This window comes from Diaporthe citri (genome assembly GCF_014595645.1).
Source record: "Diaporthe citri strain NFHF-8-4 chromosome Unknown scaffold_12, whole genome shotgun sequence".
NCBI lineage: Eukaryota > Fungi > Ascomycota > Sordariomycetes > Diaporthales > Diaporthaceae > Diaporthe > Diaporthe citri.
This window is the reverse complement of record NW_025064857.1, coordinates 468463-493949: the sequence shown is the minus strand read 5'-3', so window position 1 is coordinate 493949 and position 25487 is coordinate 468463. Positions and strand designations below refer to the sequence as shown.

Sequence of the window (25487 nt, the reverse complement as noted above, 5' to 3'; positions counted from 1 at the left end):
GCTCGTTGGGCAAGGAAGGCTTCACGACATTCCGCCGCCATGTTTCGCAACCGATGGCCAAGATGTCGGACCATGACACCTGCGCCACCTGCCGTCGAACGGCGGCGAAACACATGATTGAGTTCTTGTTTGCAATTTTTTTTTTTTTTTAGCGATGTACGTTCTTGCATGATGGCCCCCTTCTGGGGGCCTCATTGTCATCATCATCACTCAGACTTTCTGGAAAGTGAGTATACGTTTTTGGCGGGAAGGATTCTTGGGAGTCGCACAACCGGCCAAGCTCACCTCGCTTTACCGGGGGAATGCGGGCTCTGATCCTACACTACCTGTGAGCGCTCTTGACTCTGTCGCTAGAGCGCAGCGAGGCGAGGCGAGGCGAAACAAGACATGACGGAGGGAATTTCAGCAACATACTGCTCGCTTCTCATGTGAGCGACAGCCTGGACCGAGGGAGAAACCGACTGCGGGAAGGATGTCCACATTTAGGAGAAGAGAGTGGAAGAGAGAGACTTCGCAGGTTGGCTTCCTTGCCTTTTTCCTTCCCGCTGGTATACTTGCGGGCTGGTAGTAAATGGAACAGGAAACCAGGGCCTTTTTGGGCGATGGAATACATTGCATCGTCGATCGAGTTGCTTGTCGGGTTGGCAATCTTCTTTTTTTGGTCTTTTCTCTCATCCCCCTTCTTGTTTTCCTTTACGCGCACCGCCCTGGCAGGCGGGCCTGGTTGGGCTACAGGCGCACATGTTGGAGCTATTCAGCCCACCAAGCAGCAGCAGTCCGTTTGACACGAACTGTATCAAGTTTTCTCTTGTTTCCTAAACAGAATTTTCTCTTGGAGGGCTTCCATGGACTCCGATGCATAAATGAATACTACCATCGAAAGATCACGTGCAACATTGCCTGGGGAAGGGCAGTACCAAGAACACATCTCGAAGCGGTGTGTGTGTGTGTGTGTGTGTGTGTGTGTGTTCAAATGAAGGAGCATTGGAGGAATGAAGGAAGAGCAGCCCATGTCATCCCGGAGCTATTGCCAGCCCTGCCATGCTTGGTTCTCCTCCTCCTTGATGGTACCTTACCTCGGCCGGTCGGGCGCAGCCTCGTCACGGTTGTCTTTGCCTTGCCAGGGTGTGGGCGGGTTGCGCATTGTGGTCGGCGTTACCTGACGCTCGGGCAGGCCGAGGGAAGGGGATCCATCACCTGTATTTATGTATGTATGCATGGGTGTATGTATGTACAGTACCCGGTAAAGACTGAGCAGGGAGGGAAGGGATGTAACTGTGACGAGCTAGGCCACTACTGGTCTGGCTGGGCGGTTGAGATGTGATGTGATGTGTCTCAAACGGCAACTTGAGACGGCCGTTGCAGGGCTGAGGTTTCTGGGAGGTGATGACGATGGTGATGATGTTGCTTGGGCCGGGATGTGGGATGAGGACTGGCTACCTGGTCGGAGGATGAGGACGAGAGAGAGAGTGTGTGTGTTGCAGCATGGGTTTGAGATTTTGGTGACCAGTCAGTCTCTCAGTCTGCATCGTGGCGTGGTGGTGACGGTGGTGTTGAGAGGGGATGAACGGTCTTGCAGACTATGTACTGCTGGGGTCTACGGAAAATTTCTATATTTATCTGCTATACACCTGGGAGGTATTGACCAGAGAGCGGGCTGTTTCGCTTTCAGCCCTATGTAGGTACCGGTGACCACCGGTTGGTTCTTTTGATTAGTTGTGCCTAGTCTATGCCTACCTGTAACCTGGGTGCCCTGCCTGGGAGACTACTGTGCGGCTGTAGGGCTGGCGGCTGTTTTCAGGCTAGGATAACCAGTTGCAGTCTACCATGGCACTAAAATTTAGTTCCTCTGCAAGACAGGGACAAGCGAAGCCTGGTGGGTTTGGTTTACGGTGTGAGGTGTGAGATGTGAGCCGTGAGGTGTGGAGTGCCAGGCCAGCGAGGTGAGTAGTAATCAAGCAGAGTGAGACGGACCTGCTGCAAAACGTACACAGCTTGAGTAGTAAGCAGGTCAGTGTGAGTGGCGACCAGCTGCCCCGCGCTAGGATGTGGGACCGCGGTCCCCAAAGGGGAGGGGCGACAGCTCGGCGTGGGGGCCGGAAAGGCGGGGCAGCCGTTTTTCTTTTCCTCTTCTCGGTGGTGGTCGGTGGAGCGGATCAGCCCGCGCCCGAAAACATTGACGTCGACGTCGACTGTTTGGCAGCTGGCAGTCCAGATTTGCTTGCATCTGATCGACCGGCCGCCCGTCGCTGCTCGTCAATGTCACCTCGATCCATCAAACACGCACACGCACACACACACACACATACGGATATCGCGCATCGCATCGCATCCACCTGCCTCTTTGGACTTCTTGGACACCACGCCTCGCCTCGCCTCTGAACAGGGACCCGAAATGATCACCGGCCAGGGCGATCACTGACTGTTACGAAGACTCTCAGACCGGAAACTGGACCAGGCTGCATCGAGACTATGCCATCGATTGATGAGTCAGACCGCGCAGCAAATATCACCACAACCACCAACAACAACACCACCATCACAGACACAAAGCCAACACCAGCAACCACCACTGCCACCACCAACGAGCCTACTACCACCACCGCCCCGAAGGGCAGTATAGACATCGACGACTTTGCCTGCAGTGACGGCGAGGGGGAAGCTGAGGGCGAAGGCGAGGACTACGACAGCGACAGCACCGCCCACGACGTCACCTCACTGTCGCCGGGCTGCTGCTCGCGCTTTGCCGCCCTGACCGGCCTGGACATCAACGAGATCAAGCGGGAGCTGGCCGCCCACAACAGACACAGCTCCACCGGCACTACGGCACCCGCCACGGGCCCTGACCCACCAAAACACCGCTGCCACGGCCCGCGCTCCGCCTTCGAGGGCGCCGACCACGCCCACCTGCAGTACATCGAGAAGAAGGCCATGGCCCTCAACCGCGTCGACGGGCCGGACGACCTGTATGTCGGCGGCGTCTTTGCCCTGCGCAGGCCCGGCGCCATGGAGGGCAAGGGAATCACTCACATCCTCAGCATGATCAAGTACAGCTTTGTCGACTGGCAGGGCTTCGAGAACCATTATGTCCACCTCAGCGTCGACGTGGACGTAGAAGACGAGGACCTGCTGGTGCACCTGCCCCGCGCCGTGAGGTTTATTGAGAGGGGCCTGCGCGGCGGGGAGGGCCCCTGGCCGCGGGGCACTGCGCTGCCGGGGACGAGGCGGAGAGGCGGAGAAGGCGAGCAGGACGGGGCCACAGACGAGGACGGCGAGCGGGAGAAGCCCAGGACCGAGTCATTACCAGAGGCGCAAATGCGCAACATCGCCCTGCAGGAGCACGCACCTGCGCCCGCCGACCCCTCCAAGCCCGGCGCCGTCTTCGTCCACTGCGCCATGGGCAAGTCGCGCTCCGTCACGGCGGTCCTGGCCTACCTGCTGTGGAAGTACCCCCACCGCTACGGCCTGACGCCCTCCATGCTCGACCCGCACCAGCGCGCCCCGGACGCCGACACGGCCCGGAAGGCCGTCCAGGCCGCCCTCGACTGGGTGCGCCGGACGCGCGAGATCGCGGAGCCGAACCCTGGGTTCATGCAGCAGCTCGAGATGTGGGTCATGATGAGGATGCCCACGGCTGGCGGCGACGAGGCCGTGGAGAAGCACCCCGTCTACCAGCGGTGGCTGTGGGAGCGCGAGGTCGAGGAGAGCGCCAAGATCGGCAGGGCCCCCGAGTGGATCCGCTTCGAGGACGACCACGCCGACGAGGAGAAGCTGCCGAAGCCCGACAAGGGCGCCCAAGACGGTGTCGATGGCGGCGACGACGAGTCCAAAACAACGATCAGCGAGCTCCGCTGCAAGAAGTGCCGGCGCGTCCTTGCCACGTCACGGTTTATCATCCCGCATCAACAGCACCAGCAGCAGTCCGCAGCCACAAAGAGCAGACCACCCTGCCCGCACCACTTCATCGAGCCACTATCGTGGATGAGCGACGTGCTGGGGGAGGGCCTCCTGGACGGCCGGCTGATGTGCCCCGGAAACGGCGGCGGCGGATCCCGGTGCGGAACCAACATCGGGCGCTACGCGTGGCAGGGGTTCAAGTGCAGCTGCGGCGAGTGGGTTTGCCCGGCGTTCTCGCTCCAGGCGAGCAAGGTCGACGAGATCAGGGTGCCGAAGAAGCAGCAGCACGGGCCTGGGGGAGCAGGAGCAGGAGCAGCAGCTGATGACCCTTCTGCTGCCAGGGCTGCGGCGCTGGGGATCCGCATGCCTCCTGGGAGGAGGCCAAATAACCTTTAGACCGGGATTGGGATGGACCGAGGGTCTCGGCTTGTCCCGCCCGTGCGTGATAGAAATCGGACCTATTTGTCGCAAGACAAACGAAGTACAGTACAGTACAGTATACCTGGGGGGGGGGGGGCAGCCTTGCCTGGCCAGCCTAGCTCAGCCCAGAAGAATCCGAACTGCCTAGCTGGGCCTGCCTTGTCCAGCCCTGCGAGGCACAGCTCTGAATGGGTGGTGGGCTCTTCACTCTGGGCCCCACTCACCTGCTGCTCCTAGCCTTCTTCGCACTTGGTCCTCCAGATGCGATGGCAGGCTTTCGAGTGGGCCGCACTGCCAACTAGCCCAGAGACAACCAACAGGCACAAAAGAGCCCTGTTGGTCTGACAAACTTTTTTTGGGGACTTACCACCTCATCGACGATGGTGGAAGGGGGCCGGGATGCGGACGACTTGCCAAGGTGAACCGTTTTTTGCCCGGCCCCAGCGGCCGCCTGCATGCAATGCAGGCGCATCTTTGCTGCATGTACGTATGTAGGTAGACTACTTACATGACGAAAAGAAAAAGTGGGAAAGATACGCATGCAGCAGAGTCATGATGCCTGGAAGCACCTTGGGAAACATGCACATGCGTGGCGGGAATGGGCCGGGCCCCACGACGGTGCTGCGCAGGCGGGTGGAGATGATGATGGGAGGGCAAAGGGACTGGCGGGTTGTACACACCGTAGTAGTGTAAAGAAGAAGAAGCTCACGGGGGGCAGCATAGACTAAAACCCATGTGGACTGTTACAGTCCAGTCCACCTGCTCCCGGGGACTGCGCCGCACCTTTGCATACCCTTAGTGTGGGTATGTATTGTACAACAAACATAGTTCGGGCCTTTCGTCCTGTGCCTGTTGGTTTCTTCCCCCCAATCAATCCCAACCCCAAACCCCCAACCCCCCCGGCTGGGGCGGGCACCCGTTGCGAGGTTGGAGTCCGAGCAGATGGCACGATGCCGAGGTGTAGTGTAGAATATGTAGCATCGGGCATGGGGACGGGAGGCCGGGGTTTTGGTGGCCGACGGTGGCTAGACGTGCCAGAGTGTGATGAAAGTTCATCCTCGGAGGTGGGAACTTTCATGACAAGGTGGTATCTATACGTGTAGGTAGTCCAGTACTGTAGACTAGTAAAACACAAAGGCAGTTGTTGGTTGTTAGGTACAGCTAATAGTCCCCGTCTCTGTTCCCCGGCGCCCAGGTTCAGCGTGCACAGTAACAACTGCCAGACCCCGATGTGTCTACGTCAAGCACACTCGATGACGGCGACGCCTATATTGGCCGAGGAGCAGTCACTTGCAAAGTCTCAATGAGGTCACAAAAAAGTAATCAACCCCTGCCCACTCATTCAGATCCCGAGCAAGAAAAGAAAAGAAGAAACGAAAGAAAGGCGGGGCCTGGGACCTTGTTGGTAATCTGATCGTCGGGGTGGAACGGCCTCGCCGCGCACCTGCAGTAGTCTAGCTCGGCGACCTCTCTGTGCGATACCGTACGTTCCTCAGCTGTATGTAGTCTACATGGAGCATAGTACCGCTACTGCCCTCATGCTACGTATACGTAAAAGGCACCTGCTGCCACCGGTGGGGCCCGGCCAACAGGTCAGGCCCCCTCCCCCCAACACCCCCTAGCTCGCCTAGGTTACCATCGCGGGTGGATCGCAGCCCTGCGAGGCACTTCTGACGTCTGAGGGAGCGACCGCCCGCGTGCCAGGGGGGGGGGGGGGGTGGGTGGTTACCAGCACGGCGGCCAGTCTGGTTGTCGTTGTTATTTTCCCTCTCTCCCTCTCCTCCGTCCCTACTCCTCCACTCTGCCTCTGCGCCGCGCTCTCGCATGCCGCTACGGCATGCCATGTCACGTACTATCCTGGCTCGAAGCCCCTCCCGTGGCTGGCTCGCAACCTTGATCGAACCCAGACTGGTCCTCTCTCTAGCCTCTTCACAGGCTGGGGGGGAATGTCTCTCTCCCGTGTGTGGGTGGGTCCCAGACTAGCTTAGAGAAAAACGGTCGCGCGGCAGCAGGTTGGCAACGGTCATGATGCGGGTTCGTGTGGGGCCGAATCCTCTTTGGGCTTTTCTGCCTTGTCGTTGGCTCTCCGTTTTGTGACGACGTCTGACCGATGCCGAACGAGGCTAGGGGCATTCTCCGGACCCTGGGGTTGTGGGCTACTAGGCATGTGTGCATGTGCCGTGAAAGGCTGCAGCGACGAGGCCATTGGCATGTAAGCGGGAGATGTGATATCTGAGTGATAGCCTCGGGAATAGGAAACTTGGGAAAAGCGGACACCGATCTTGGTAGACTTGTTGGAGAAGCTTCCTCGCCGTCCGCCTCGTCTGCAAGAGTTGTTATGCTATCATCTCGGCATTTGAAGTCATTGGAAGTTGCCCTTCTCTAATGTATTCTCCCATTTTTTGCCTACTTTGAATTGCATTGAGTCGTATGCCTGATGGCATAATTCTGGCAGCCTCGGGAACTGTATGATTCATAATGTCGGTCCATGTGGGAAAGATCTTGCAGCCTTGACATTCCTTGGCTGAGCGCGACCGCGATGGACGATCAAAATAGTTCAAGTTGCATCTGGCTCGTCTCCCGAGAAAAGGATCACTACTTGTCAGGGAGCAAAAATAGGGCATGAAAACTTACATGTGATTTAGAAATCTCTTCAATCACAGAGACTATTGAAACAAATCCCGCCCCATCATCCTGTATAATATGTGCCCCCATTCAAGAGCCAAGCGAGAGGCGCATTCGGTCACATTTCTCGTTGAGCACCATGGGTTTGATCCGTTGCTCTTCTTTTCAGCGCGCAACTGCTCGGAAGATCAGACCCCTTCTGGCAAATGCGGCTGCTTACCTGGGCGTCAGGCCCCCTCCCTTCCAGCCTTGGGTGATGATGACACTTAATCCACACAATCCTAAAGAACCCAGCACCCACAATCGGATCCTTCGCGCCAACGGGACTTTTATCTCGTTGATGCTGTGTTTCTCACCTAACCCTGCTGACATGCCACCGCGGGCTGGAATCCTTCGCAGGGTTCTTTTGTTCTGGGCTGTCCACAGTAGCACACACACACCTAACCCGCTCCGCTCAATATCGGCAGGCCGCAGGAAAACCACATGCAGTAATGGAAATCGTCGGGCTGATCTGCGAGGTTGGCATGCCGTGGGACACCTCACGGGCTGGTCTGCCTATACCGTATCTTCCAGAACAGTGACTCAAAAGCGACGCTGCTAGGATTCTTCAGCACGGGTGGGGATGATGAGGTCGGAAGGGTTGTTCCACCACAGCGATATACCGAGGCATTATACTGACTGTAAGCAAGGCCCAGTGTTTGAACCATGGGTCCCTCTGACCAGGGATATCAAAAGCAGAACCTTCACCGTTCTTTCAGAATTTGGGGCGGGCACACGAAATCCCTCAATCATCTGACATGCCCCAGACGCAGGGCCGTCTCCAGAGATTCCTCCAACTAGGCAGGCAATGAGGCTCGTTCACGCGACCCACCCCGCCGAAGGATTCTCACCCCTTGGAGCCCACGGTGACGATGGCATGATGGACCCAGCACCTGTGCCGAGGGCTTGGGAACGTCGGGCAGCGCTCGACCCACGGGTTCCATCAATTCCATTCCTCCCCATTCCTCCTCCCCCCATCTGCGAGTTCCACGCAAAAAGACTGATCGACTCAAATGCTCCCAGGTCTGCAACCCGTGCGACTCAGGCTATATCCATCTCGCATGCAACGATCTGCCCGCTCATCCTTCGGCCCCCAGAATCAATCAATCAACCAACAACCCCTCCTTTTATAATAAGCGTAGCGTGTGTGTACGTAGCTCTTGGGGGGAGGGGGGGAACGGGGGCACAGCGAGATATTTCCCGTCTGACTCTGACACTCCTCGGCCCGCCGCGGGCTGGGCTGCAACAAGCCGGTACTTTGCCCGCCCCATGTATCGGTACATGACAGCAGGATCACCGCGGCGTGGCAGGGGGGGAATGTACAAGGAGGAGGAGGAGGAGGAAGCAGACTTCCCGTCTGCCTGGGGCGCGCACACCCACCCACCCAGCCAAGATTGCCTTGTTTTCTTTAATAGTATCGCGCCCCGGGGTGAGCCTTGGCCCGGTGTAACGGCAGGGCTGGGAAGCAAATCCCGGCGCCCCAGATGGCTCCCGTTTTGCTCCTGTACGACGTCCCCACGCCGCTGGAACCTCTCCGACTGGCCGCCATACGACTTACAGACCTTGGTGATAGATCCAACCCGAGGGGTTGGGTGGAGTAAAAAAAAAAACAGGGTGCGTGTGTCGATCGCCCCCTTGAACTGGTTATAACCGACGGCATGCAATCTGGGGGAACAACTTCTCATCTGGGAAGAGACCGATGTCAAACTGCGCGCCCTTCAAACGTGCAGGACAGGTCACATACGGTATATCCTAACCCAATTGCCAGAAGAAGTCTGCATGCTTTCCCGTCCATCAGGATTGCGGGTGCGTTGACTGCAATGGGAAACACAACCGTTGAGTTCGAAGCTGTTCAAATTTCCGCGCCATCCGGCCGTGTCGGTCAACGCTTACGGTCTGATCATTGACTATGTGGCTGTGCTGAGGATCGTCCCGAGATATTGGATGAGCATGGCAGGTGGCGAGTTACTAAGCCCCCCAAATGTCACGGTATCAGAGGGATATGCTTCGTGTCTAAAGATAGCGCTGATCAATCCTTAAAGAAGGACTAGAATCAGATTGGTAGATCAAGTCCACACCCTTCTTCAAGGGAGCACGTGGGTTTAATCGGGACCTTTGACCATTTTGAGACACCTCAGGTGTTCACAACCGAGCTGACATGCAGGCAGGCTTACATGCTTTTGGGGGCTGGCCCTGAGTCCTTTTAGACAATCATGACGAGGCAAATTGCCGTGACATTGCACGGAAGTAAGTGCATGTAGTGAAGGTAAGGTGTAAAGCAGTGGGTTTGAGGGGTATAGCAAGTGATCATGGCTATCGCAGGACGACAGTGATGAATGTAGTTGTGAGGTGGGTCGATCAAGGCCCATGAGCACCTTATCAGGATATGATGTTGCTTAAAAATAGTTGTTAGATGGAATTCAGTATGTGAGTTGAGTAATGGGGCAGTGAATCGAATGGTGAAGCGAGTCTTGAACAAAGTTTGTAGGCCAGTGTCTTTGAGATTTGCACAAGGACAAGAAGCGTCACCTCGATGATCCGGTCATTTCGAGTAGACCTTTCCCAAACATGCCTCATTGTACAATGCACAAACAATGGCTACATGTCTCTTGATTCATATGTGCTATTGAGACCTTCCCAGGTTCTCGGAATGTCTTTTTAACCACAAGTACACATTAGACGGTCTCTGATTGAGGAATGCTTCTGCCTCATATGACAAGAATTTGGGACCCATTAGTAATCGTGACAAAGTCTAAATATTGTTATTTTGATACAATACTACCAACGGCGATAGTGATGAACTCGTGGTTGTGAGCACCGGGGTGGCTACCTTTTTGAATGTACGGAGTCATCAGCCTTTGCCGGCGGTGACTGACAGTTTCGTGTTGCACAGATGTAGTAATCCCAGACAGTAAACTCCTCGAGCATGGCCCCATATTCTATGATGACTCTGGACCCAGATCAATTCCAAGAAGGAGTAACAGAGTCTTCGACGGTGTGGGGGATCTCTAGGATTGCTCCATGAAGAAGCCGAATAGTGTCTCCTGCAACGGCATGTTTCTCTGTTGGACCACAGGAAGAATGAGACTATAAGCTTGATTTCACAGAAGTCCTTACGGTTATTAGACTTTACTAGTGTGTAGTATGCTGTTACGCTACCATACTAATAAATTGAGAAAGAGTCGGAAGGCGTTCTACCTTGCCCGAGTTTGAGTCTTCAGCCTGCCAAATTACGTCTGTTTGCACGTCCTCAAAAGATCTTACATTTGAATATGTGACTGCAGATTGTTGAGGACATCACAGTATCTTTATGGGTGACTGGTTCTGCTGATATGTGTTTAGAGTGTACTCCATCCTGTACTCATCGTCATGCTACATCCCAGAACCATCTGGCCACAGGAGCCGGTCTCCATGGGCTCCAAAGACCCAGAGAGTCCATGAAAGGTAAATCCAGAGCAATTCCAGAGCTATAGACCCAAATTGAAGTAGTTAATTCTTTTTCAAATGGCCTCAAAGCCTTGTGGGTTGATGCGAGATCTCCAAGTCTGTGACATGGTATGAGGCAGTAATGATCCACTCCTCATCGACGATACAAGAAGACCACTTCTCATGGCTGCGGGGCTACACATGTCAATTTAACTGAATCTTGCCAAAAGAACATACGTTCATCGGGACCATATCATTGTGCCACTCCAAGATCCTCGGGACTGTCAAATAATAGCGTTGGATGCTTAGTCTATTAGGCTAGCTAACGTCTATTCAACGGGAGGGAAGGCCCCTATTTATAGTTATTATCCTCCATACAGTGGCAAACATATAGGGAAAAGGATATCCCGTATTAATAATAGCCTAAATATCTAAAATATTCCAACAGCCCCCCTTAAACTAATTCCCTTTTATTTATTTTATTTTATATATAAGGGATTTAATTTATAAAAAAGGAATATTCAATTATATAATAAGAAAACCTTATAAAAGGGGAAAACTCACTTATTAAGTATTTATATATTTAAGCAAAAAACCCAAAAATTTGCTATTACTTAAACTTAAACTTATAGCTAGTAAGGTATTATATATTAAATTATAGTTTTATATGGGATTTACTAATTATTTTATAATAGCTATAATATATCACAGCATTTTTACATATTAAAATCACATATTATTTTATTTATACTATATACACTATAAAAATACATTTTTTATATAGAATTAAATATATATAAATGCAATATAGGTATATTATAACTATATATATATATAATATATATATAGGCCGTATAAGTAATGCTTATTTTTCAAGGAAAACCTTTATTATTTTAATTATTTCTTTTAAAGAAAAACCTTTAATATTTAAGGTAATATTATATATATATATAATTAAGTCCGCTTTATTTATTTATATATTTTATAAGTAAAGGAAAAAATCTTAACCCTAATTATTAAAAAGTAAACACCTTAATTTATTTTACGTATATTATAATATAAGTAGAAAATCTCTTTATTCTCTAGCTTAATATTTTTATATTATTTTTCTATTAAACTATACTTTTCTTTAAACTCTTTATAATATAATTTATTTATTAATTTTATAAGCTAATTTACTAAATTTTGCTTAAAATTTATATATTTTAATATTACTTTATTATTTTTTATTACTTCTTTTATATAATAATATGCAATATTTATATATTTAGTTCTTTTATAAAATAAGGTATTTTTAGCTAATTTCTCAACCCTATTATTATTTATATATATAATAGGGGGCTTAAGATTAAAGCTAATATTTAAATTATTATTAAAATATTTAAGTAAATTATATAAATATTTTGCTTCTTTTATAGCTTCTCTTAAAGCCATATATTCTGCTTTCACAAAGGAAAGTGCTTGTGATGGGCTTGGGCTAAAAGCCCAAGCCTTATATAGTGTGGCTAGATAATCCAAGGGAGCTTGGATTATTACATACCTTTTGGCCTAGTTAAAAGGTTGCTGCTTTGTAGCTTATGGAAAAAGGCGCTAGCCAGCCTATAGCCCCTTTGGGGCCAGCCCATAATAAATAATTTAAGCTTTAGGGTCGAGGGTTTGAGTTATGTCTGCCGTAAATGCAAGCACCCCTTTCGTAAAGAAGATCCCTGGCTTGAAAGGCGATATCGCGGGTAAGCCTTAGGGGTAATTATACCACTATATTAAGGGGGTCCTGGGGGAAGGAGCTATGTAATGGGCTTGGGCTAAAAGCCCAAGCCTTATATAGTGTGGCTAAATAATCCAAGGAAGCTTGGATTATTACGTACCTTTTGGCCTAGTTAAAAGGTTGCTGCTTTGCAGCTTATGGAAGAAGGCGCTAGCCAGCCTGCAGCCCCTTTGGGGCCAGCCCATAACAGTGCTGGTATTTTTTATAGCTAAGAATTCCAGCTTATAAAATTTATTTTATTATTATTATTATTATTATTATTATTATTATTATTAATATCATGTAGGCTAAATATATAATTAAAGGTGCTCTTTTCAATGGATATATCATTACCCTAGTTTAAATTTATATAGCTTATTAATTATAAATTATTTCCAGAGCAATTATATACTTTAAATATATATAGGAATTTATATATATATCTCCATATTTTATTTAATTCTTTTATATGCTTTAATCCTAGGTTTGCCATATATTTAGCTAACTTATTTATAAAATAGGTTAAATCTAGCCTTATTTTTAAGCTAACATATAATATAAACCCTATTTATTACTAATATAATTCTATAGTATTTTTATTAACTTAGTTAATATATTTTTTTAATTTTCTATTAAGAGTATATAATGTAAGTTAAGGAATTATTTCCTTTTTCTCAACCTTTTCTTTTATATTAAATCTTTTTAATATTTTATCTATATATTTATTTTAGTTTATGGTTATTTATTTATATTCTCTATTTATATATATATCGCTTCCAAGGAAATTTATTAAATCTCCTTAAAAATCTAATTTTATATTCTTATATAGTTTATTAATTATTAAATTTATATTATTATTATTAAGTCCTATAATGATAATATTATTTACATAATATATAAATATAATTTATTTATTAAGGTATATAAATACCCCTTTATCATATAAATAAATAATAAATCCTAGCTTAGTTAATATATTTTTTAAGTATTTATACTAAAGCATAGGTAATTATTTTAACTCATATAAAGCTTTATTTAATTTTGCAACTTTATTTTTATATTTTAATTTATTATATATATATACAAGTAATTTTATATATATTTTAAAATCAATATTAAAATATAAAAACGCGTTTTTAATATTATAACTAAATATAAAATATCCTTTATTTATAGCTATTATTAATAATATAATATAGGTCTTAGGGCGGCAAACTATAGAAAAAGTCTTTAAATAATCTATGCTTAATTTTTAATTATATCCTTAAATAACCCATTTAAATTTAAATTTAATATTATTCTTATTATTTACTACCCAACTAAGCTTTATAATAGCTGGGTTATTTATAAATTTCTTTTTATATACTCATTTCCCCCCTAAAGCCATATAACCAAGTAGTAAATCCATTATTATATAAGTATTTTATTCTTATAAACTATATATTTTATTTAGCATAAATTTAACTTATAAGGGTTTTTCTAGGTTATTTAATACCTCTTTTAAAAAAGAAGGTTTATTAATATTAGCTATAATTAAGCAGTATTTTAATATATTTTCTTAAGTATTTAATATAAATATTTAGTTATTTAATAATATATCTTATATAGTATATATTGTTGGCGGGTGCAGGGAATTACTTGAGAAATGGTACCACGCTGAATTCCAGCTGGTTATAAAAAGCTAGCTTTTACGCTTATTTTAAACATTCTTTTAAGAAATCAACTCTTTTCTTTTCTTATATATTTAGTGCTCTAATCAAGCTTTTCTTATTTTTAAGAATTTCTAAAATATTTATCTTTTCCCTTTCTTTAGTTCCCTTTTATTCCTATCTTCCCTTTTTATCGCGTTAAAGCTCCTCCTTAAGTTGTCCTCAAGAGGGTTTAGCAGAACCTGTCCCCCATTGTTTAGGTGGCTCGTTTTTAATATATAATCTTTTAAATTCCCTTAAATTATTATTTCATTTAAAATAAAAGGGAAATTTTCTTCCCTTTATTTTTATAATTTTAAAAGTATATATATATTATCATTATTATTATTATTATTATTATTATTATTATTATTATTATTATTAATATTGTTATTATTTATATATTACTCTTTTAATATTTAAACATCCCGAATTAATCTAAGCTTTTTATTATTTATATCCCATACTTAATATATATTTAATTCTAAGATTATATTTAATAATATGCTCTTTTTATTTTTAAATTTTAATTTAATTTTATAATTATTATTTTAAAAATATATTATAAATCCCTATAATTTTAAGTTATTTATATAGGGCTTCTTTTTATTTATTACCTTATAAAAGCACTTATACCCTAGGCTTTTATAAGGTATAATATTATATAAATATATAACATATTTTATTACTTCTCCCTATAAATATATAAGCAGATTTGCTATATATAAAAGGCTTTTAACTTTATTTATTATAATTAAATTTAATCTTTTTATTAAACTATTGTTGGCGGGTGCAAGGGATTATATGAGAAATGGTACCGCGCTAAATTCCGGCTAGCTATAAAAAGCTACCTTTTATGCTTATTTTAAACATTCTTTTAAGAAATTAATTCTTCTTTTTTCTTATATATTTAGTGCTTTAATTAAGCTTTTCTTATTTTTAAGAATTTTTAAAATATTTATTTTTTTCCTTTTTTTAATTCCCTTTTATTTTTATCTTTCCTTTTTATTATATTAAAGTTCTTCCTTAAGTTATCTTTAAAAGGGTTTAATAAAATCTATTCTTTATTATTTAAATAACTTATTTTTATTAATGATTTAGCTTAAGCTAATTTTAATTTTATGCATTTTTAATTAATAATAAAAAAAATAAAAAGTTAGCTATAAGTTAATTATTTATTAATTTTCTTTTTTTCTTTTATTTTTATATTAAATATTATTAAATTATTTTATATTTTAATTCAAAGCTTTAATTAAAGCTTATATTTATCTTTAACTTATTATAAAAAAAAGTTAAATATAATTAAACTTACAATAATATTATAAGCACTTTAAAATTATTTTTTAATTTTAAAATACCTTTTATATTTTTAATATTTAAATAAAATATTATTTTAGTTTTATGCTAATATATTATTAAGCTTTAAACTTATTTTAAGTTTTTTATTAAAAATTATACTTAAAATATAATAATAATATAAACTTAAGATTAAAATAATAAATTTAAACTTTATAAATATTACTTAATATTAATTAAAAATGCTTTAAACTCTTAATTAATATTTACTATTATTATTATAACCTTAAGTTTAAAATAAAAAGGGCTATAATATTAAATTAAGATATTTACTTTACTTACTTATAAGTTTAATAAATAGCATTATATTATATATTTTTATATTAATTAAATTATATAAAAAACTTAAACTTAAAATATAACTTTATTTAAGCTTTAATTAAATTTAAACTTAATTTATTAAGGGTTTAATATAATATTAATAAGCAAGGCATTAAATATAAATTTAAGGGGCTTTCTTTATTATAACCTTATTATTCTTATTTCTTAATAAAATATTTTTTTATTAAGTTTATTTTATTTATTATATTTATTAATACCTTTATTTTTTAAACTTTAATTTAAATATTTTATAATAATTTTAAAAAAAAATTCTTAAAAATAATTACTTTAATTAAAAATATTATTGCTTTTAAATTTCTTTATTTTATTATTATTTTAATAAAAATTATTATAATATATATGCTATATTTTTAAGCTTAAAGTCCTTTTAAACTTACTTTTATTTTAAAAATATCTTTAAACCTTAAAAACTATTTATTCTTTTTTATTTAAAGCTAAGAAAGGAATCTTAAGAAACTTATTAAAAAAAAAGGAAAATTTAATCTTATTTACTATTAATTAAAGTATTAGCTTTACTTTAATTAAACCTTATAGTTTATTATTAATAATAAGTTAAGGACTTAAATTAATATTTTAAAAGTTTTACTTTTTATTAATGCAATAATTTTATTATAAATAGCTTTATTTATAATTTATAATTTAAATACCTTAAAATTTAATAAAATTAATATTATTAAGGTTTTAAATAGCTTTAAGATTATTACTTATTAATTTTCTTATTTAAATAATTAAATCTTAAAATTGCTTAAGCAATGCTATATTACTTTAAACTTAATAAGAATAATTAAAAGCATTATTATTAAATAATTTATTTAAAAAGATTAAAAGAAAAAGCTTTTTATTTTTTATAAATTTAATAATTAAATTTATTATATAAACTTAATTATAATTATTAAAGATATTATTTATAATAATCCTTATAATAATTTAAAAGTATAAAAAAAAAAGATTATAAAATATAATTAAGAACTTAATAATATAAATAATATCTTTTTTATTATAACTTAGCCTTTTTATAAAGTGCTTTTATTATATTTAAAAAAGTAGCTAATAAAAAAAAAAATTACTTATAAATTAATAAGAAATATTCTTTAGCTAAACTTTAAGCATATCTTATTAAAAGTTATTAATTAAGAACTTAAATATTTTAAGTAAAATAAGTATTTATTTATATAAAATAATTTTAATTAAAATTTACTTAATTTAAAAAGGCTAAATTTCTTTTAAAAAAATTAAAATAATTTTAATTTTTTAAATTACCTTTAAAATAAAAATTTATAAGCTTAATAGTTTTTATTTAAATTTAATTATATTAATATTATTAAAAAATATAATTAAAATTTATAAAATATAAATAAATTTATTAAAAAGTTTATAAAGTTAAAATTTAACTTAATTAAGTTTAAAGATAAATTTAAATTATTTTAATAAAATATTAAAGCTTTTTCTTATAATAAATAATAAAGTAATCTTAAAATAATTAAGCTAAGAGCTATAAATTTTATTTAATAGCCTTTAATAAAACTTAATTAAAGTAACCTTAATAATAATAAGGTATAAGCTATAATTTTAATGCTTTTTTTTAAAAAGAATAAGTTATTTAAAGTTTATTATAATTATACTTTTTAAAATTATAATATATATTAATATAATAAGCTTAAGCAACTTTTCTTAAATAGCTTATTAATAATTCTTAAGCTAAAGAAATTATTAATATTTTTTAGCTTACTTAAAAATACTTAAGCTAGCCTTTTAAAATATTTAAATTTTATTTATATTTAATTATATTATAATTAAAATAGCTATAATTTAAAAAGATATATTTATAGTTAATTAAAGTTCTTATTTAAAAAAGAAAAATTTAATTTACTTTATATAATTAAATATTGCAAGCTTATTAAAATAAATCCTTTATTTAAAGAAAAGGCCTTATTAAAAGCCTTAAAAGTAATTTAAAAGCTTAATAATTAAAAAAAAGTTAATTTAATCTTAATAATTATAAATTCTATAAATTATATAATTTATATTAAAAAAGAGCTTATAATTATAAGTAATAATAAGCTCCCTTAAATAAATATCGCTATAATTAAAAAAAAGCATATAGCTAAAAATATTAAAAATTAAAATAAAGTTATAAAAATTATAAAGATTAATTAAGTTTAACTTAAATACTTTAAAAAGATAAAAAATAATTAATTTTAAATTATTAATAATAAGTTATAATTAAAAAATAAGAAAAAGATAAGAAAAAGAAAAAACTTATTTATTAATTAAAATTAAACTTAAAAGGAAAATATTAAATTTTTTATAATAAAAGTAAGCTTAATAAATATAATAAACTTAAAATTAAAAAAATATACTTAATAACCCTTATTACTTAAAAAAAAAGCAGCCTAAATAATTTTAATTATAATTATTAAAATAAATGCTATAAATATCTTAATGCTTAATAATATTAATTTAATTTTAATTAAATACTTATTAATAATATAATTTAAAGTATATATTTTATTAAAGGTATCTTTTAAGCTAATATATTTTAAGAATTATATTAAAGATTTATCTTTTAAAGTTAATATAATTACTTTCTTAAGAAATAATATTAAAGTTAATATTTTAATTAATTTATTATAAATTATTTAATATTAAATTAACTTTATTATTATATTTATTATAAATATAATTAATTAAAAATATTTTAATTTAGCTTACTTAATAATTTATATAAGAGTAAATAATTATTCTTTATAGCTTACTTTCTTAAATATTAAAGCTAAGATAAATTTCTTACCCTTATTATATTATAAATATAATAAACTTTTATATACTTTGCTTAATAATATAAACTTAATAATATATAATAAGAATTCCTTATTTTTAATTAATATTATAAAAAAGTAAATTTATATTAATTTAAATAAAATTAAAGCTATATTTTTTATTATTAATAATAAAGCCCTTAATACCTTATATTATATCTTTTTAAAAATATTCTTTTTCCTAAATATAAACTTAATATTTAAATAATTAAAGGAATATCTTTATACCTATTTTACTCTTAGTAATATTAAGATAATATATAATTTAAAATAAAAAAACTAAAAATTCTTTAAAGTAGCTTTACTTAAGGAAGCTTAAGTTTCTTAAAAATATTTATTAGCTTTTAAAAGCATTTTTTTATTTTCTTAAAGTTTTAATTAAAGCTTAATATTAATTAATATATTAATTACGCTAATTTATTTTAATATTAAAATAAAAAAAATAAAAAGGTTTTAAGCATTTTTTTAAATAAAGATATAAAAAGTTTAATTTTTATATTTATAAAAGACTTTTAAGCTAAAGTTTAAAAAATTTATTAAGCTAAAAAAAAAATTAATAAATATTAATTTATATTTATAATGCTTATTTATAAAAAAGAGCTATATATATTAAAGAATAAGTTAATAAGATTCCTTTTACTTTAATTATTATTAAATTAATTAATAAAATTATTTAATTTTTAATTAAAACTCTTTATAAGCAAATAAGCATTAAAGTTTATTTTATAAACAATTATTCTTTTAATAATATTATTTTTAAGGGCATAGTTAATTAAAAACTTGCTTATAAAGAAGGAATAAAATTAATTATAAATAAGAATTATAAAAATAAATATAATGCTTAAATTTAATTAAAGTTTTCTTTAATTAATAAGAGATTAAAATTAACGCTTAATTAATTAAATACTCTTTTATAAAAAAATTATAACTCCTTTTTAAAGCAAAAAAAAGAAATATTTACTTATTTATTCTTTAATTAAGAGAAATCTTTAATATAAAATTAATTTTATATTATTTAAATTAATATTAATATAATATTATTATAATTTATTTAAATAATTCTTTATAAAGCATATTAAATAAAAATAATTTAGCTTTTAAAAGCCTTAAAAGAAATAACTATTAAAATACTTAAAAATTAATAAGTTAATAAAATTATTAAGAAATCTTATACTGCTTATAGGAATTAATAATTTCTTATAAAAAAAAGAACTTTAGTTATTAACTTATTAATAATATTTTAAAAACTAATAAAATTATAATTAAAGATATTTTTATTTTACTATTAATAAATAAATTTATTAAGGAGTTTATAATATATAAAATATTATTTTTTTTTAACTTTTTCTTAAAATATAATTAAATTAAGCTAAATAAAAAAAGCTAAAATATTATAACCTTTTTTATTTTAATTAAATTATTTTAATAATATAGCTTATTTATAAAAGCTATAAATTTTATTACTTAATTTATATAATATATAATTTAAATTTTTTATAACTTAATTCTTATAATATATAAATTCTTTCTTAATAATATTATAATTAAGGGTTTAAAAATAAATTATAAAAATAAAGAAATACTTACCTTATTAAAGATTTAAAAATATATAGCTAAGTATATTAAGAATTTTAATAATATTCTTTATAATTTTAAGCTAGTTAAAGAAATAATTAATATTATTAAATTAAAATAATATAAGCAATAAGCTAATATTATTAGCTATATTTATAAAATACTTAATTAATCTTTATTAAATAAAAAAATTATTAAAATTAATAAATAAAATATTTATAAAAATATAATTAAGCTTAAATTCTTTTTAAGTTTATTAAATTTTTATAAAGCATAAATACTTTTTTATAAAATTATTATTAAGCTATTATTTAACCTTTTAAAAAAAAATATATCTTATTAATAAATCTTAAATTATTAAAAAGCTATAAATATTTTTAAAGTTATAATTACTTTAAAGTTATACTTAATTAATATTAATTATTTTAATAATAAAATTATTTTTATAATAAATATAAGTCTTAAAGAATAAAGTATATACTTTATATAAATTAAAGATAAATTATAATACTTAATTTAATATAAGAGTAATATTTAAATAAAGGCTAAAAAGCTATATAATATAATAAAATAAGAATGCAAAGCTATTTTATATATAATTAAATACTTATGCTTTTATATTTATAGCATTTACTTTACTTTAAAAATAAATTTAAATATTTTAATTTAATAATTAAAGAAATTTACCTTAAATATATTAAATGCTTATATTATAAAGTAGCTAGCTATAATTAAAATATATAATTTCATTATTTATTATATTAAAGATTTTAAAAATATTATTATAAATATACTTTTTAAAAAGCTATTAAGGCTATTAAATAAAGTAAATTATAAATTTAAAAAAAATATTAAAAATTAATATAATGCTGCCTTTAATTAATTATCTTAACTTTAATTATTTAATTAAGAATTATTATTATTTAATAATTATTTTTAATTAAAAGAATTACTTAAGATTATTTAATATCTTTATTATAAAATTTATCTTAAAAACTTAATATTATAGCAATAATTATTTTTTTATAAAAAGGCTTATTATTTTTTTATTTATAAAGGAACTTTTTAAAAATAATTTAAAAAGAATTTGCTATAATAATAAGTTATTAATAACTTTAATTAAAAGTAAAAGATTATTAAGAACTATTATGCTTTTTTTAAGTATTATAAAAAAGATGCTATTTATTTTTAAATTTAAGCTATATATTATTAAAAAGAAATATATATTAATATTAAAAAGGTTATTGCTAGTTATTCTTATTATAATAAATAAGATACTTAAATTTATAATAATAAAATTATTTTAATTATATTAAATTAATTATTTATTAAGATTTATATTAATATTTAATATTTACCTTTTAATTAAGAATATAATAAGCTAATTAAAAAATAATATAATTTAATAAAATGGGTTAAAATTATACTTCTTAAAATGGCTAACTTAAAAAGCATTAAGAAGTTCTTTATTTAAAAATTCCTTTTTAAATAAAGGCTTTTAATAAAGGTAATAATAAATAAAAGATAAGAAAATATAAGTTAATTTATTTAATATCTTTTAATAATTAAAGTTAAAAAGATTATAATTTTAATATATAACTCTTATATTAATAATATTATTAAATATAAATACTTTATTATTATTATTATTATTAAGAAAATGCTTAATAAAGGAATTAAAAGCTAAGTATAAATCTTATTTTATGCTTTCTTTGCTAATTAAACTTTATTTAAGAAATTTTATAAAAAAAATCCCTTTTATTTTTTTTATAGCTTTAAATTAATTATTTTAATTAAGATTATTATTTTTATATAGTGTATTTAAACCTAAACTTTAAATATATTTCCTTAAGATGCTCTTAATTCCTAACTTTAATTACTTTTTAATTTCCTATAAAATATAAAAATAGTAATTAAATTAATTTTTAATTATAGAAGGAAAGCTGCATAATAAGATATATATTATGGTTTCCCTTAATTTATTCCTTTAAAAAAAAATAACTTAATTTTATTTATTAATAAATAGAGGAAAGCTAATTATTCCTTATTTTAAAAATTAACTTATTATTAATTTAATCCTTTTATTATTTATAAGATTTATTATAATAATATTTATAAACTTTAAATACTTAATAATATTTATCTTTTAAGTATATTTTTATTAAAATAATTAAAAAGATTTATTAATTATTCCAGAATTTAAGAATTTAAACCTTATTTATTTTAAGAAACTAACTTTATAAGTATTATAAATAATAATAACCCCTTTTTAAATATTTTAATGAAATTTAGCTTATTTAACCTTATTTTAAATAACCTTAACTTTAATTATTATTAAAATTAATTAAATATATCTTTATTTATTACTTAAGCATATTAATTATTTATAAACTTAAACTTATTAAATTCTTTAAACTTTAATATTTAAGATGCTAAACTTATAATATACTTATATATAAAGCAAAGAAACTTAGGAAATAAGCCTTTATAATTTATTAATATTCCTTTGCTTTAATTAAATAATCCTTAATATTCTTAATATAATTAGCTTAGTAATACTTTTAAATCTTAGCTTAAGTATTTATTTAAGGAGAAGGGGTTTATCTTTTCTTGCATATATATATATATATATATTCATTATAATATAAAATTTCTTTTTATATATATTTATTTACTTAATTAAATTTAGCCTTAGGTTTAAATAAGAAATATTATATTTTTAAAAAATATATTATAAAATTTATTATATACTTATTTATTATTTTTTTATTAAGATTAAAAATTTTCTTTTTTTTTTAATAATTTAATTTACTTTTTTCTTTTTCCTTTTATCTTAATTATTATTTATACCTTATTAAAAGCTTATTTTTATAATTAATATAATAGGAATTCTATATTATAAAGTTATAATTATTAGCCTTAAATAATATTAACTTCCTTATTTTAAATAATATTAAAGCTAATTATTCCTTTAAGCTATATTATTTTATTAATAATAATTATAAAGCTAAATATATCTTTAAACTTTACTTACTTAATTATTATAACTTTTTATACCTTCTTTATATTATTATATTTATTAAAGATATAGTTAAATTTCTTAATATAATAAATATAATTAATATAAGCATTATTATAAAAACTATATAAAAAGTAATAATTAAAAAAAGAAATTATAATAAGGATATTTTTATTTATAATTAAGGAAAAGTTATAGCTTATGCGCTTTAAGTAATATTTATAAGGAAAAGCGTTTTAATGATTATAAAAGGCTATAAGTAAAGCTGCTTAATAGCAATAATTAAAGTAATTATATATTATTATTATATATTTCTTATAAGGAGCCTTATTACTTTTCTTAATAATAATAGTATTTATATAGCTTTTAATTAAATTCTTAATATTATTTAGAAATTACTTTTTTTATAACTTATTAAAAAACCTATTAAATAATTCCTTAATTGCCTTTTTAAAGGTAAGATTAGCAAGTTATTAGGTAAGGTATTAATTTTATTTAATATTAATGATTTTATATATGTAAATGCTTTTTATAAAAGCATTATAAAGGATAGTCTTAATGAATTAATCTTTATTAAGAATGTCTTTTAACTTAAAGAAAATATAAATGCTTTTAATTAAAACTTATTTAGCTTATGGGTTATAATAAATAGCTTAAAAAAGGGAAGGGAAATTCTTTTATATTAAACTTCTTAATTTTAATTAAAAAGAGTTTAATAATAAAAATATTATTATAAAAAGATATTTAAGAATAAGAGGATTATAATATTTTATTTTAATTTTAGCTTAATTTAAAGGCTAATTAAAGTTAAAAGAATATTAAAAAGAAGAAAAAGAAAGAAGAAAACTTAAGGGAGGAAAAGAAATTTATATATATAAAGTTGCTATAATAAAAGAAAGCAGGTAATGCTAATAATAAGCTATCTTATTATTAAAAGGAGTGATTTATTACCTTGCTTTTAATTAAAGTTAATTTATTGCTTAAAAGGAGTTACTTATCTTTAATTCCTTGCTTATAAAGAAGTTATTTATTTTTTTATTATAAAGGAAATTTTAGTTAAGTAGCTTATTTTAATTTATACTTAATAAACTTATAAATTAAAAAGGGAGTACTTTGTAATTAGTTGCTATTTAAGAGAAATAGGAATTATATACCCTTTTTACTTTAATTATTAATAAAATGATAAATTAACGGCTTTTAATAATAACTTATAAGCCTTTTTATTACTCCTTCCTTTTAATTAATATAATTATTTAACTTAAGGAAAGTAAGTTATTAGCTTTTGCTACTTTAGCTTATATATATTGCTATATTTATTTATTTATAATTATATTCTTTTTTTCTTTTTTTTTCTTTTTCTTCTTATTTTTATATTATTATTAATTAAAGGTTAAAAGTTAGCTGTTATTTAGCTATTTTAATAATAATGCACTTTTAATATATTAATCTTTCCCTTATTTAATTCTTATTTAAAAATAAGTAATTATTATTTATAAAAGCTGCCTTAAGCTATAGCTAAATGTTAATTATATCTCTTCTTTATTTCCAACCTTCTTTATTTTAATTATTTATATAACAATTCCTAAGGGTGCAAAGCTCTTCTCATTACTATACCTCCCCTTTTTATCACTTAACTTTTATTACTTATTCTTTGCTTTATTATTTATCTTTTTTACCTTTTTTCTTTATAATTAAAAGCTAAGATATTTTTTAATTAAAAAAGTAAAGTAAAAAAGCGGTCTTAATTACTCTTATGCTATAAAATACTTTAAAACCTTAATGCCTTAATTTTAATAATTAAGCTTATTAATTTAAAAAAGAATAATTTAATATTAATAATTTTAAAACTTCCTTACTTTAATAATTTTAAAAACTTGCTTAGCGAAGCATTATAATTTCTAAATATTATAAATATTTAAAATTAATAAAACTTTGCTTAAAAAGTAAGTATTAACTTTTTTAAAGATTTTTTTAAAATAAGAATTATTATAAATAGGATTTACTTAAATAATATTTAGTAATTTTAAATTCTTAATTAATTATTATTTTTTAATATAAAATAAATAGCATTTAATAATAAGCTTATAAAGATAATATAAGAATATTTCTTAAATATTAACCTTTATTTTAAGCTAAGAAAATTAGCTAAGTTAATAAATTTAATAAAATAATATTAAGTCTTTCTTACCCTTAATTTCTTTAATATAAAAAAGATGCTTTATAAATATAAAGAATTAAAAACTTAATATATTATAGCCCTTATAATTTAATAATTTTTTAACTTTTAAGATATTATATTTTTACTTAAAAAACCTTTATATTATAATTATACTTTATTTAAGAAATATTAATAATATAAATTAATAAAGGATTATAAATTTATTATTATGCTTATTTATATGCTTAATTATTAAATAATAATAATTTTTAATAAAATAAAGAATTATTGCTTATTATAAAATAGTTTTATATTAAGAAATAAGAAAAATAAGATAAATAAAAATATTAAAGCGCTTATTTATAAATATTTAATAACT

The 25487-nt window shown here is 32.2% G+C and overlaps 1 protein-coding gene across 1 annotated transcript; it reads left to right on the top strand.

Annotated features, from left to right (window-relative positions):
- Window positions 1-2472: 2472 nt before the first annotated feature.
- Window positions 2473-4293, top strand: INS49_004443 (uncharacterized protein; the record flags this gene model as incomplete). Its single annotated transcript, XM_043165232.1, has 1 exon — window positions 2473-4293. The coding sequence occupies one exon, from the start codon at window positions 2473-2475 to the stop codon at window positions 4291-4293; it is 1821 nt and encodes a 606-aa protein (XP_043017947.1).
- Between the last annotated feature and the right edge of the window lie 21194 nt (window positions 4294-25487).